Source organism: Durio zibethinus, chromosome 28, assembly GCF_047325235.1.
Source record: "Durio zibethinus cultivar Kanyao isolate XHJ-2024 chromosome 28, ASM4732523v1, whole genome shotgun sequence".
In the NCBI taxonomy this organism is placed as follows: domain Eukaryota; kingdom Viridiplantae; phylum Streptophyta; class Magnoliopsida; order Malvales; family Malvaceae; genus Durio; species Durio zibethinus.
Window position 1 is genome coordinate 3048703 of NC_143189.1, and position 15839 is coordinate 3064541.

The following is a 15839-nucleotide window of genomic DNA, read 5'->3' on the forward strand; positions in this document are numbered from 1 at the left end:
CCCTAGCGGAGCAGTACTGCAGATCAGACAGAAAAAAGATACAGTAGATTTACCGTGATTTATTATTAGTTACGGATTTTAACTGTAAAGTTTACTAGCAGAACAGCCATCCAACGTACGGGGATTTACCCACATAATCACTGACAAATGTGACAGTCAGTCAACTCAGCCGGCCACCGTACCCTCCGCATGCAATGAGGCCCCGCCGCATATAGTCACCCAATGTCCCATCAATAGATTACTTTCTCTTTTCTTTCTTTAATTCTTTAATAGTAAAAAAATTTTTGAAACCATTTCCTTCTCTTTTTTTTTTATCCGTATTATTACTGTACAATTGTTATGAATTTTTAACACATTAACCTCTAATTCTAATTCTTGGCTTTAGCCCATTTTTCCTACATTAGAGTTTCCTTTACTACATATGATAAGTAAAATGAAAATTATAAATCCGTTAGTAATTACTGATACATAAGCAACCAAATGTCTAAGCTCTAAAACCAAAATGGTTAAAGCTTAGAAGACAATTTTTTGCGGATCAAACCGTTTTTGCCTTTAAAAATATTATTATTATTAGGGTTGACAATTCAATCAATTTTAAACAGATTTTGATTTGATCGATTAGATATCATTGATCGATTTATTTTTTAAATTAAGTTTTGAATAAGATTAAATCAAATAAAATTAAAAAAAATTGAGATTGAATTTAATCGAACTTTAAGCAAATTTAATTTGATTTAATTTGATATTATAAAAAATTATTTTTTAATTATTTATTTATATATTTAAATATTTATATTTAAAAAAATAATATTTTATTAATTTTGAATCAAATTAAATATAATTTATATAATATCAAATTAAATTAAATTTAAATATTAAAAAATAAAAAAATTAAATTAAATTAAATTCAAATTTAATAAAAATAAAATCAAATCTAATTTGAGACAAAAAAAAAAATTCAGTCTCAGACCCTATCCGTCGATAACTCTAATTATTGTTTCTTTTTTCCCATTGTGGCTGGAGGGAGGGGAACCTTTTTAAAAAGCCTAAACACGTGTTTCCCCCGTGATCCCGGAATAAAGCTTTTGCATATTACTAGGTGGCTCTCTCGTAATTTTAAGGATCGTTCATGGCCAATTAAACTCCTCCCTTGTATTTAGCCGCACCCTTTCCTAGATCTCCTTCATTTAACAGCACTTCCCTCTCAAAAAAAAAAAGTATTAAAAAGAAAAACCGTCAGATCCTTTGTTTTTTAATTCCTCTCTCCGTTTGTTTCTCGAGAAAATAAGACTCTCAAATGACATGAAGTAAAGAGGTTGACGTCGCCGCTGTTTGGAGGAGGTGTTTAAAGCATGACGTCAGGGACGAGGATGCCGACGTGGAAGGAGAGGGAGAACAACAAGCGGAGAGAGAGGAGGAGGCGAGCGTTCGCGGCGAAGATATTTGCGGGGCTACGAATGTATGGAAACTACAAGCTTCCGAAGCACTGCGACAACAACGAGGTCTTGAAAGTTCTCTGCAACGAAGCTGGTTGGACCGTCGAAGAAGACGGTACCACTTACAGAAAGGTAAACCAAATAACTAAACTATTAACTTCTTTTTTATTGTATACTTGAGTATTTTAGCATAAAGGTAGAGAAGGATGATAGAATACGCTCTATGTAGCAAGTGATCGTCTTTGTTTTCTCGATGAACGGTTGAGATTTGATTAAATCTGTAGTGTTGGTTAGGGAAGGGGAAAGCACAAAGCAAGAAGGCTGTCAAAGATTCGTTTTTCTGTTTCTGTTTCTGTCTCTGTTTCGGCATCCGTGAAGCAAAAGGACGAAGAAGCTTTGTTTCAGACAGCTTTAATCGGAACTGCTATGTAATGAGACGATAACGCCCCGTGTCGATCAATAAAAACTTGCCGTTTTTAGTCTGTCAATATACTGCAGGCATTTCAGTCAGGGGTAGTTCCGTCATTTCGATGACACTATCCATCTTCTAGATTGAAACTTACACTTTGCCTTAATGAAACTGATATTTCCCTTTTACACTCTTGTCTTTTTCTTCTCCCAAAATGCCACTATAGACGTCGTCAGTTTAGGTGGAATAAGCAAGGTCACTTTGGTCATTTCCATTCAAGGTCAATTTCCTTTCAAAAAAAATTTTCCGGTATTATTGGCTTGACTACGCTTTTTAATCAGTGTTAATGAAAAATCAAGGAGAAAAAGGAGATATCGAATCCTTGGATTCCACTTTTATGATGAGATTTAAATAGCTTTTTTTTTGGGGGGGGGGGGGGGGGGGAGGGTAAAGCGCGTGAGGATGTCGTTTTGATTAAGCTTTTATAGGAAACATCAAACATGTTGGCAGAGGTAGCGTGTTTTTATGGTGCATTATACATTTATGCTTATGTAACTAAAGCCATTGTACTTGACATTAGGTTTCTCATTTTACCAAAGTTTTGTCGGGTTGCAATGACTATGTTGCCCCATCGTGCTTTTATCCACCAGATGTGACCCTATGAATGGTTTAAAGACAAAAATGTCGCATTTAATGTTTGGCAAAATGAAGACTAGTAGTTATATAAAATGATTTATATTCATAATTCACCATGAATTGTTCTTTTCTTGTCCTTGTTGTTAAAGCCAAATGGTTGAGGCAAAGTTGGTCATTTGTTAAAGGTGTAAACTTTTAGGGACTTGAAGATTAGACTCAGAAACTTTTTTTTTTTGGGGGGGGGGGGGGAGGGGAGGGGGGGTAATAAAATGAAGTATATCTGCATTTTCGACTTTGACTTCTAGTTTTAATGATGGCTTTCGTGTCACTTACCATGTGCATGAACATGAATTTGATTATAATTAAGATACAGATACTAACGGTGAGGTCTATATCCCGTGGGACAATCACAGGTTCGATCTTTTTTGCTGTCAGTTGGGATAATGAGCTTCTTGCAAGAAATTAATTACTTTAGTATTCATGATGTTTCAGCCATTATCATGTAATAATGAGCTAGGTGATGAGAAAGCTAGAAAAAAAGGGTCTTGAGAGGATTATGTATTTTGCTATAGCTGCTTCAACGTCTAGAGCTGTTTCAGTAATTTTGTCTCACAGCCAATTGCTTTTTTCCATTTCTGCAGGGATGCAAACCAGTGGATCGCATGGACATCGTAGGTGGTTCTGCATCAGCTAGTCCATGCTCATCATATCACCCAAGTCCTTGTGCATCTTACAATCCAAGTCCTGGTTCATCTTCCTTCCCAAGCCCAGCTTCATCCCATTACACAGCCAATGCCAATGGCAATGCTGATGCCAATTCCCTAATCCCGTGGCTCAAAACCCTTTCCTCTGGCTCATCTTCAGCTTCATCCAAGCTTGCTCACCATCTCTACATTGCTGGGGGGTCCATAAGTGCTCCTGTCACCCCACCATTGAGCTCCCCAACTTCCCGGACTCCTCGAACAAGAAATGACTGGGATGAAAGGATTGCTGGCTCAGCTTGGCCTGTGCAGCGTTATTCTTACCTTCCTTCATCCACTCCACCAAGTCCTAGCCGTCAGGTTTTTCCTGATTCAGGATGGCTTTCCAGACTTGAAATACCCCAAAGTGGGCCAACATCCCCTACATTCAGCCTTGTCTCTGGAAACCCGTTTGGATTTAAAGATGAGGCTTTATCAGGTGGATGTTCACGAATGTGGACTCCTGGGCAAAGTGGCACATGCTCACCAGCATTTCCTGCAGGTGTTGATCAAACATCGGATGTTCCCATGTCTGATGCGATTGCTGCTGAGTTTGCATTTGGCAGTAACGTAACATGGTTAGTGAAGCCTTGGGAAGGAGAAAAGATCCACGAGGAATGTGTAGCCGATGATCTTGAGCTTACACTTGGAAATTCAAAAACCAGGTAATTTGGGATCGATTTATGGTTTTGCGCCTGCACGTAAATTTTCATATGCTGCTTCTGTTGTCTAATGATTTGTTTCCAAGGAGCAGATAGAGCTTCAATAAATGAGAATGATAATCAAGCAGCACTTGTGGAAGAGGTTGAGAATATTCTCCGTGGGTCTTCATTTGGCTTCGCTCTTCTCTAGACCAGGAGTTAAATTTCGTGTCAAAATCAAAGATCTGTGTTCGCGTTGGCAACTGTACTATCGAGTTAGTACAATGACTTGAAGCATCTGTTCCAAGTTCCAACCCCTTTACCCCACCCCATCTCTCCTTTCAACCAAAAGAGAAACGAAAGATTAATTTATAAATAGCTCATAGCTGTGAATTTGCTCCTTAAGTGTAGTTCATTCATCCATTTCATATTTTTCTATCTGAACAGAAATTCGAGTAATAGCATTGACAACTGCATTAGCCGTTTGGTGTAATCGTGGTTTTGTGGTTGAAAGTGATTTTAAATGCGTGAGATTTCTCATCGCATCTTAAGTTTGGACTCTAGTGATTGTATGAACTTGTGATGTGTTTTTGGTTGAATCAATCTTCATTCAATCTGCAAGTCTTCTCCTTTCAACAAGTTCATTGTTTTTGAAATGCAACTCAAAAACCACCCTGACCGAAGAAATCAAAGTATACACGCAGACTGAGCTAAGCTAACAGTGAAATTCGAAAATAATTGCTTTTCAATTGACCTTTTTCTGGGGTTTGAGTTGAGACAAATCAGTAGGAGGCATGTCCTTGTTGAACTAAAAAATACATTGGGGCAACAGCATCTCATCAGAGTGATAAATTGAGGTGTTCTACCTGGCCTAGTTTGATCAGAGCATTTAGTGATTCGAGCAGGAAAAGCGATTGTCCAGCTTATTGGTCAGGGAAAAGGCATCCCAAAATGATCAAAAGAATAAAAAAAAAAAAAAGATCATCAGATTGAAATTTTCATCACATTATTTGGCAATAAAATGTTCTTTTTGGAGACAAACGACTGCCGCAGCATCAGCATAGAGTCGTTTTGCTGCATCATTTTCAGAATTAATTCTCTTAGAATATGCTACGTTCAAAAATTGCATTCCTGGATTTCCAAGATTTTTTAAGTTGATCAAACAATGATGATAGCAATCCTTTCATTATCCCTTTGATATGGAGAAAGCTTGGGATGCTCAGAAAACAGTAGTAAGCATAGATTATGAATGATTGCACACTCAAACACTTATATGTCTACACACCAAGCAATTATAATTGTATGGTAATAATACAGGACTAACTGATATGATGATGTTCGAGAAAACAAAAATGGTGTGCCATGGAGGACTCAATCTCTTCCTTCTCTTTCCCCGCTTTTTTCTCCTGTCCCTTTTCCCACTGCTTTGTGTTGATCTAATCAGTAGGTCAAGACTATGATCCACTACTCTGTTTCAGCACTTGAGAGTAAAGCGAACTTATATATTTTTTTTTTACCAGGAAAATTGGAGAGGACATAACGAGATACGAGTAAATGCTTGTATGCACCTGATGGTTATTCGAATTTCTTCGGCTTCTCAAGATTGTGGCCTCCAGTCCAGGTGAATAGTGAAAGAAAGAAAAAAAGTTTGGGTAGTGGTAACGCAATTATAGTGCTGCCTTGTTAATCATTTCTCTGCAGTCGCACAAGAAAATCATACTGTCCTTTTACTTTAGGAAAGGGTGTGTAGTGCGTTCATTTATCAGCATGGTCGGGGTTCCAGCAAGTTGACAGAAAAAAAAAAAAAAACCATCTTAACTGTTTTGCAACTAGCAGTTACTGTGACGTTGTGGCGGATGCAACCAGATCTCACTGAAAATAATAACTTAGCCAGGAAAACACTTGAATCGATTCTTCTTTGTTTTCTTTATGATATGAATGTTTTTAAAAATACAAACTTACGTATACAATGGCGAGATGATCACATTAACATGCTAAGTCCTTTTGGGCTTCCTTTCTTTTTTGCCAGTCATTCCATTTTCCTTCAAAATTTTCCCCATCCAGGTCCTTCCCTTTTGGAAGACCTATACCCCCCCTATATTATAATCCATTATCAACTTTGACAAAGGCAAAGAATGATAGTACGGAATATCAGAATAGATGATTTCCAGAAAACGTATATAAGATTCATGCTCCATTGGCTCTTATTCATACTGAATATTGGAGCAATAAGTTTGATTTCCAACTTCAGGCACTCAACTTAGCGTGTTATATAGATCAGAAAGTGCATGGTAGAGAATGGAAGCAGCTGGTGGCCGAGGCATTTACCCAAGAAGTATATCTGATGCTGTCATTGACTGGCTGCCAAAGAATCGGGAATTCTCCCATCTGCAAGTGGTGACAAGTGAACATCCAACAAAAGTACCTACATATTCAAACATAAATCAAATTTTGAGCACTAAAAAGCAACAATAAGATTTACAAAGAAACATAAACATAGGATACAAGGTGTAATAGCTCACTTACTCTCCAGGAAACCAAGGGAAACCGAACCTAATTGATGGCTATCTCTGTTATGAGCACTGATTTGTTGGATAGAATTAAGAAATCTTGGGAGCATGACCTACAAGTACAAGGCCTAATTGCAGAAATACAGAAGTCTACTGGTAGCAACTCAAAGTATACACTACATGGGACTTTACCGAAAAGGAAGGGCAAACTGATGGTGGGGAGAGATCTTGAGCTTAGGAAAGAGATGATATAATACTTTCATAGTACTCCAACTGGTGGACATTCTGGTGTGCAACCGACCATGAGTAGAGTCACCAGTGTTCTTTTCTGGAAAGGGTTAAAAAAGAAGTCAAGAGGTATGCCAGGGAGTGTACAACCTGCCAACAACACAAGTACGATAATGCTGCGAGTCCAGGGTTGCTTCAACCACTTCCCATTCCTGATAATGGACCGACATCTCTATGGATTTTATAGAGGGATTGTCTAGGTTTCAAAGTAAAGATGTGATAATGGTTGTTGTTGATAGTCTGAGCAAATATGCACATTTTATTGCTTTAGCACATCTTTTTACTGCCTTGTCAGTAGCTCAAGTCTTTATGGATCATGTTTAGAAGCTCCATGGTATGCCAAACAGTATTGTCTCAGATAGGGACAAGATATTCATGAGTAATTTTTACCAGGAACTGTTTGAAAACATGTACAACTCTTAATCTTTCCACTGCCTATTACCCTCAGTCAGATGGACAACTGAGGTAGTCAACAGATGCTCGGGATCCTATTTAAGATGCATCACAATTGAAAATCCAAGGGAATGGAGCAGGTGGCTATCCTTGGCAGAATGATGGTATAACTCCAATTATCATTCGGCTATTCATACCACTCCTTAATGAGCTTGTTTATGGACAACCAGCTCCTATGCATCTGCCTTATTTGGCTGGGGACTCCCCTGTTGGCACTGTGAACAGGAGCCTACAAGCTAGGGAAGCAGCCACAAGGATGCTCAAGTTTTATCCTTAAAAGATCTCAGGTGAGGATGAAGAACTTCGCTGATAAAACGAGGTCTGACAGAGAATCTGAGCTAAGAGGTTGGGTTTTTGTGAAATTGCAGCCATACAGGCAAATGACTGTGAGCGGCTTGCAGTTGTCTGCTAAGTATTTTGGTCCATTCCAGGTTGTTAAGAAGGTGGGAAAGGTTGCTTACGGGTTGCAATTACCAACAGGGTCAAGAGTACATCCAACCTTCCATGTGTCCCAACTCCAGAAACACATGGGGCTGTTCCAGCACAATCTCAACTTGCTTTGATTGGGAATGATGGCACTGTCAGTAAGGAACCTCAGCTGATCATTGACGGAAATTTCTTGAATACGCAACAGGGAAGTCATGTATGAGCTACAACACAAATTTCCCGCTTTTCACCCTTGGGGACGAGGATTTTGTCAGGCGAGGGCATTGGCTCACGCCTAATTATGAAAGTAGTAATTAATTATGTTATTAGCTTACGTTTATTTCTTTTGTTTTGGCCCTATGTTAGGACAAGCTCAGTTAGCCGGGAATAGTCCACTAAAGGTAATATGGGTATGTCCATAAGTTGCAACGGTACTGTCTGTTATGAACATTACAAATATGATGAACGTGAGGGAATTCGTCACTCACTGAATTCAAGGGAATCCTGTTTTTCTCTTTCTTTGCTAAATTCTCTTCTCTCCTCTCTTTGCTATTTCTCTATTTTTCTTCTATTTTCCGGTAGCAGCTTACTATTGCGACAGATATTATCAGCTGGGATTTTAAATTCTTGAAGAAGCTGCATCATAAGAAACATCATCATCACCAACTAATAGCATAATTAACAAAGACCTTGCAGTGTCCTGGTACCGCATTTTGTAAGCTGTGCAAAGGAACAACAAGAATCAGATCCAAAGTTGTGGTGAAATGGAGTCAAGATCTCAATGTTTGCAAAACCCAAAGTGCCGTTGGACCCGTAGTGAAGCTCTGGATGATACGTGCTTCAGCAAGGCTGAGGCTTGGCGCTTGCCTCAACAAGTATTTCTTTGTGATTGATTCATTCACTTTCAGCTTACTTTCTCTCTTTTGCTTCATTGTATTATTTATTGTGCTTGTACTCTCCTAGTTATTTGTGAATGAATGAGTTGTTCAAGAAGAGATAATTGTAACTTTGAATTACTGAGTGAAAATTTTCAAAATGAAATTTGATAAATTTAGCATTTTGATAGCTGGGAGGATGTAGGCTAAGTAATTGGTTAGAATCTGCCTCTTTGATTTCCTGATTGTTGGGAACCAGCTACTCAAGAAGATAAACGTTCACCTCAACTCTACTTATTACACGAATTTGTTGGATAAACTGGTTAGACACTTAGACTTTAAAGACTCTTCGCTTCATGGAGAGCTATCCAATCCTTAATGGACGCCATAACCATTCCCTTTCCTATTTCTCTGACACTCTGCTCTAGAGCTGATTGCAAGTTTATTTGGCATGTGATGTTTCTTATGTTCACCTACGCTATTTATTAGATCTATCATCTAGGATGTGAAATTCTGACCGTTTGGCCTATTTAGGGCATTTTTAAAATATTTTCCTTCGTTATAATTGTATACATGTATTGCATTCTATGGTAACAATAATGGTGCATATAAAAGTTCTAGATAGAAAATAACAGCGTCATGGTGATCTGCTATGGTTTAAGTTCTAGAGGAAGGAACATGACTATTGAACATCATAATTCAAAATTATGGGCTTCTATGGTTTAACTTTCTGATTTCAAGACTTCATTACAATTAAGGTGGCTTTTTTCTAGGGGTCCAAGACTTGCATTGGCTCATGTTGTGTCATTTATATATCATCAGTTTTGTCTTTGTTGCCAAATTCCACGCATTGTAGACTATGGGGGTTGATGATATGCTATTTTCAAGTGAGTTTCTAGTTTTCAATTTTCAGTTAGTTTAAGGGCTTCGTATACCTACTACGTGTGCTCAAATAGAAGAATCCTGACTTCTTCCCTTTTAAGGGTTTGAATTATGTATTGGTGTCAGGAGAACTTCTACGATCTTGCTTTTCTTTCTCAAGAATTATCTGCTCAAGGGTCAAAACTCTGAAGCAAACGCATTGTCAGAGTCAGAAAATACAGTTTTTAACATGTTTTGATGACATATGGGAGGAAGTGTGGCAATTTGGCTTAACATCGAGCTCGAAAATAAGAAGCCGCTTGCTGAGGAGAGCCCAATCAAAACTAGTTTTATGGAGAAGTAATTAGGAAGATCATCTCGAACATAGAAGAAAGTGATATAGTTTCTTAACTTCATGATCATTAGGGAGAAATTAAAAGCATCTCTCACTGAGTCTCGTAAAGCTTACCTGCATGCACCACTAATAGCCTTACTAAAAGGGATTGCTATTGACGGTAGTGAACTCTTATATTTTTATGGTGAAATTCAATAGAGCCTGGCCAGAGAAACCACTCTTGAAAATGCATATACTATTGAGGTTATTTTTCTTCTTTTGTTGATCAAAACAGACATTTTACCAAATTTTTAGGAGGTAAAGTTGCTTCGATATCATTTCTTACCTCCTGCTCATAAATAGTGTACTACCGTGGGAACTTAAGAAATCAGAGGGAGTTTCCCTCAAATAGCCTCGTAGTCTTAACAATGATAAATTGACATGCACGTTTTGAGGGCTCCAGCGTACATTCCTTTTGAATCTAGCATGATTAATGAAAAGATTACTGAACTCTCACACTTAAAAAAAGGTGTTAACAAAAGAACAAAGCAGCTCAAATCCTCTTTCATTCTGCTTAGTGATGGAGCTGGGATTCTTGACAGAGAGCACATTAGTCCTTGTCTAGAAACTGAAAAGTTTTAACCAGGTTGAAATTGAACAAGGCTACTCTAGCAAAAATCTTCAATAGAATTAAAACCAAAAGCTACAACCAAAAAAAAGATTCCGGCAGTCAGCATACACATCTAAATTTAAGCAGTAGCTTTATCAGTTTAAAGGGTCATACGTAGAGCTTATTTTCGAACTTTATTTAGACCAGAAACCAGCCAATCCTTTGCTTTACAGAACTCAACGTATTTGTGGTTTGAAAGTTTGAAACTAGTTATGGATCCTTTAATCCTTAAATTAAATAAGTGAAAGAAAAAAAAAAAAAAAGCAGAGGAACAAGGAATTGGAATTTGATCTAAACAAAATGCATTTTCTTAATATCAAAAAATCTCTTGTTCAGAACACAAATCAGAAAAGAACAAATTGAACAACCCAAATAACCCCCAAGAAAGAAAAAACAAAGCAAGTGTCATTGCTTCAACTGCACAAAGCCGTAATCATCCGCAACAACACTGCTGCCACCGTTGCTACCACTAAAATACTGCTTGACCGCCACTCTCATATCCTCAAGCCGTTCACACCACTCAAAGAATTTCACCAGCTTCTCCAGCTCTCTATCCCTACCATCCTCCACAAACGGCCGTATGGGGACAGCATTCTCAGGCTGCAAAGAGTAAGCATTTGGGTTATCATCAACTATCACAACTTTCCCCAAATCCCTCCCCATTTCAGACAAGTCCTTGACAAACTTCCCTCCCACTTCCTTGCACGAATCCCGATAAAACCGATACGATATGAACCCCTTAGGATCAAGCTTATCCAAAACCTGTGAAGCATATTGCTTAAGCCCCGCGGTGAACACCACAACCTCGTATTTCTTGCTAATTTCTTCCAAGAAGAAATCGACACCAGGTCTTTTCAACACGTAAAAATTCATAATTTGGCCGTCAATACTCGGCCTTACTACAAAATCATACATTTTGGGAGGTGGATCAGGGCTTGAATGCACCAGCGTCTCGTCTAGATCAAGAAAGATAGTTTTTTTAGACTCACAAATCAGCGGTGGAAGCAAGCATTGGTCGAATACAAGAGCCCGAGGAACAACGAAATTGCTTTCGAATTCATCAAGTTCTTCTTGTTTAAGGATTTTGTAGCCCTTGTGGCGGCGCTTGGTGGTTGAAGGAGTAGCTACGTGGGCTAACTTTGAGAAGAGCCTGGCAAGGCGGCGACGGCAAGTCTTGATGGACTTGTTAAGGGAGGCAATGACGGAGAACGAAGCATTCGTTTTCGTCGGAGAAGTCTTACTCCGATGGTGGTTAAGACTGTGGCGTTTGATGGATCGTGGCGGAGTTCTCTTGATAATCTTGGAAACCATTTCAGGGCTCTGGCTTATGATCGGACGATCGAGAAAAATCATCAGCCAGAGAAAAACAAAGGAGGAAAAGTCCCGATATGTTAAAAGGAGGAGAAGGACGGGGTTTAATTTGGTTCGGGTAATAACGGGTCCGCCACTCCGTAATGTTTTAAATTTTGCTTCGGTGTAACGGTCATGAAGATAGAGGTTCGGAGTTACGAAGCTGGGATTTCTGATCGACAGGGTGGTTTATTTTACTTACGTGGATTTATTATTGTTTTGGGATTAAAATTAACCAAAGAGTAATTGTAGAGTGCCGTTGCTCCCTACTGGATTATTTATTTATTTTGCACTCAAATTTAAAATTTTATTTTTATTGTTAGATTAAAATTAAAACATGTAGAATAAATACTAGCAAATAATTTATGTGATTATTATATTATAATTAATTAATTATAATTTAAAATTATATAAAGTTTAATATTAATGAATTTTTTATATAATTTTTTATTATAATTGAATAATTATAAGATATAGTAAAATTTTCAAGTGAAATGTTCTTAGAAAAAGAAGAGGATAAAATATCTTTTGATTTTCAAAATAAATTTTTATGAATGTTTTTAATAGAAAACCTCAAAACTTTACCTAAACAAACTTTACATACGTCTTGCTATGATATAAGTTTTGGTGTGTACAACTCATAAATGGGTGGCATCAAGCTTGAATTAAGTGCTCTTCTCTTCCATTTTGTTTGTCCTTGTTTGATTTTTTTTTTTTGGTCAAATCAATTCAATTGTATTACAGTATTATCTTTTGGAAAATTATATAGAATTGAATTATGAAAATGTGTTTTGCAAAATTTGAAATTAAAAATTAACCAAATTTATAATTTTATGATTTTATTAAAATTTCCTGTCCCAAGGCTCATCAGCGAAAAATGGTTTTATGGGGGTCCCATTTTCAGGTTGTAATGCAAAAGACTTTGGGTTATCATCGACGATCACGATCTTCCTCAAGTCTCTTCCCATCTATGACAAGTCCTTCACAAATTTGCCTAGCATTTGTTTGCATGAAGCCCTGTAAAACAGGTGCCATATGAACCCTTTTCCAAGTCAAGAACAATCATCCCTTTCTTGTCCGAAACCAATGGAGGAAGAAGGTTGCGGTGCAAGACAGGAACTGGGGACCGGGGCACAATATTGAAGCCGAAGGTTTCAAATTCATGTGGGATCCTGGATCAACAACAATGTTGGCTTCGAACTGGGTCTTTTCTTCCTGTCTAAGAATCTGGAAGCCCTTGAGGCGGCATGATGGGGTTACTATACGGGCCAGCTCGGATAAAAACTTGGTGAGGTGACGGTGACACTTGACAATGGACTTGTTTATTGTTGCAATGATGCTGACGGAGTTGATCTTTTTCCCTGCAAGGCGCTTTCTTTTATGATAACGGCGCTGCCGCCTGATGGACTTTTGCTTGTCGGATATCGTCTCAAATTGGTTCTGAGTTGTGGAGAAAGATCTTTTGTTAGAGAGAAATATGATCCAGGGTAAAGTAAAGAAAATAAAAATAAAATAAAATTAAAAGAGATCATATAGGAGTTATTTAGCAAATTATAAAGTGAATGCCTTAGGTTGTTCTTTAACTTTTGGGCTTTAGTTGGGCCTCCAGCTAGGCCTGCAAATTAAACAGCAGAGATGAAATAATCCCTTCCATGCATTTTTCGATTTTCTGATTCAATCTATGCAGCTCTTTATGTTCTATAAAACTTTAGAATTGGCCGAAGGATTATTCTATACATACATGTGAGTGACAATTTGAATGAAAAATAATCCATCTTTTTATAAACTAATTTATTGTGTAACCTCAATGTTTATAATTTTTTATTTTTAAATTATGATTTTTTTAACATAAAAATAGCTTAAAAGACTTGTTAATTTCATATTTATTATTATTAACATACTTGGGGTTTTTTTTTTTTTTATCAGTTTTTCAATTGAATTGATATCATTGGATTTTTTATGCCAAATTCAATAAAGACTTTTTGTAATTAATATAGATGTTAATTTGTAGCTTTAAATTTAAAACTTCTTATTTACATAAGAATGACGTACGCTAGATGAAATTTGGCATAATTGGTAATTTGGACATAATACGACTTAGTCAAATTCCAAGTCAAACCAAACGATGTTATTTTCCTTGTAATTAATTTCCAACTTCCCAATGTTTTGGTAGCCAAATAATGGGGTGATAATGAGGAACATGACTGATTTTATGCCTTTGATTAACATTTAAATCTAGAGTAGTTATAATCAACTATGTTAGTTATAAGAAATTAGAGAGGTTGAAAAGTTATAGTAATATGATTTGTTGGTTTCATATGCATTTTCTACTGCAAGAGAATGAAATTCAAGTCACAAAGGGTCTTTGCTTGCCATTTATGAAAAAAAAAAAAAAAAAGGACTCTCTTGCAATGCCTCCATGAATTATGGGAATTTGTTAGGAATTTTTGAGAGCTTGCAGTCATTAGTCAACAAAGTTACTATTTATACATAAATCATGATAAGAGATGATGGTGGATAATAAATAAAGGGATATTTATTATTATCTAATCTGTTTTATATCGAATTCAAATAGTTAATGGATTTTGATAAAAAATTTATTATTCGTGATAGATTCGAAACGAATTTCGATAGTATCCCATAGACATCCAATATCTAAATTTATTTAAATTTTAATGAATAATAATTTATATTGAATTCGTATTCAAATTCATTACCTGTTTACATATATAGAATATATAAAATTTTATGTTTGTAGAAGATTTCAGACCTTAGAAAATAATTTTTATTTATTGTTGTTTATTTTAATGAGTTTAGATATTTAAACGGATAGTGTATTTAAATAGATTTGGATTTGAATAATAATATTAAAATTAAATGGATATTTAAACAGATTCGGATATTATAAACATTAAACGAATTTAGATACGGATATTTAAAAAAAAGTAGATATCCGCTTTGTTGTCATTCTTAACCATGACATGCAAATTTTTTTCTTTAAAAAAAAAAAAAACCAATGTTTATTGGTACTTGCTTATGATACAAATGAGCTAAAAACCATTTTTTAAGGGAGGTTGTAGTTTAAGGAGATTAGAGAAAGAAAATTACAAGAGTAATTCTAATTTTAAGGGAATTCATCTTTTAAAAAAAATAAATTATTTGAATTAAAATTCGAATTCAATTAATAAAAATTTTGATTACGAGACTCTATACATTAAGTGATGCAACCATCTAAAATAGAAGTGACGAAAAAGAAGTGTATTTGAAGATAGTGTGAATCGAATGATTTTCAGGAATCAAAATCATTGCCCAAAGCACACGATGCTAATGGAGGTGGTAAATGTCCATAGATAAAAATGGCAAAAACAACAAAAGAATGCTTAAGATTATGAATAGAATAATCAATAAAGCTAAGAAGGTAAAAATTATGGGTGACTATTTGGCAGTTAGTGGGAGGTTGAAAGTTTTGCATGCGCATTGAACAAAGGAGTATTGTTGGTAGGTCTCTCATTCCATCGATTACCACTTCAAATACTTAGTGGGATTCTATGGAAAAACAAAAATTCTACAATTGTTGATAATTAGAGCATGCACATAAAGGTATGTTTTTCTCATCTTCAACCTTTTATCTTTACTCTTTTGACAATTTGATGTAGTTTCCTTGCTTCAAGTGGAAATTTTGGTGCAAAAAAATTTAATGAAGTTGACTTTGGAGGAAAAAAGCAGTGGCATGCAATGCATAGACGATGCCAGTCAATACATTGGTTAGTTCCTTAAATGTTGGCACAAAATGCTGGTGTGTGGAGTCCACTCTATCATTAAAAAAAAAAATCACATATAAGTTATAAACGAATTGAATCGAGTTAATATAGTAAAAACCTCGACTTTGAGCTTGAATAAAATTTACTACTCAAATTTCGATTTAAATTTAATCGAATTTTAATTTTTAAACTCAAAGCTTCACTCAAGATAAAATTGAACTATTTGAATTTATTCAATTATCAAGCTCATTTATTGAACAAAAAAAAGTTTGATTCAAAGTTCAACTTCAAATTCGATTATTTATATTCAAATTTGAGTTTAAATTCAAATTAATAAATATATATAAAGATAAATTAATCAACTTTTAATTAAATTATATTAAAATATAAAAATTTGATTAAACTCGTAAGCTATTGAAATTTAGTTCATTCGATAAATCGAGTTGTTT

General features: G+C 36.0%; 2 protein-coding genes across 3 annotated transcripts; one reads left to right on the plus strand and one right to left on the minus strand.

Annotated features, from left to right (window-relative positions):
* The first annotated feature begins 1123 nt into the window (after positions 1-1123).
* On the plus strand, positions 1124-4355 carry LOC111281299 (BES1/BZR1 homolog protein 4-like). Of its 2 annotated transcripts, XM_022869022.2 has the most exons (3): positions 1124-1568; positions 3123-3886; positions 3976-4355. In XM_022869022.2, exons 1-3 carry the CDS (start codon positions 1353-1355, stop codon positions 3977-3979), a joined length of 984 nt encoding a protein of 327 aa, XP_022724757.1. In that variant the 5' UTR covers positions 1124-1352; the 3' UTR covers positions 3980-4355. The 2 variants fall into 2 exon arrangements, with proteins under 2 accessions (XP_022724757.1, XP_022724758.1); XM_022869023.2 differs by having other exon boundaries at positions 1145-1568; positions 3123-4355.
* A 6299-nt stretch (positions 4356-10654) lies between these two features.
* Positions 10655-11708, minus strand: LOC111281254 (Haloacid dehalogenase-like hydrolase (HAD) superfamily protein). Its single transcript, XM_022868952.2, is given in 2 exon segments — positions 10655-10826; positions 10829-11708. Coding segments are annotated over 2 exon segments (831 nt in total). The 5' UTR covers positions 11633-11708; the 3' UTR covers positions 10655-10799.
* Positions 11709-15839: the final 4131 nt, after the last annotated feature.

Bases quoted from the DNA above. Each gene is read 5' to 3' on its own strand.
- LOC111281299 (XM_022869022.2), top strand. From the start codon at position 1,353: ATGACGTCAGGGACGAGGATGCCGACGTGGAAGGAGAGGGAGAACAAC. The intron at 1,569-3,122 runs GTAAACCAAATA...CCATTTCTGCAG, and splicing joins ACGGTACCACTTACAGAAAG to GGATGCAAACCAGTGGATCG.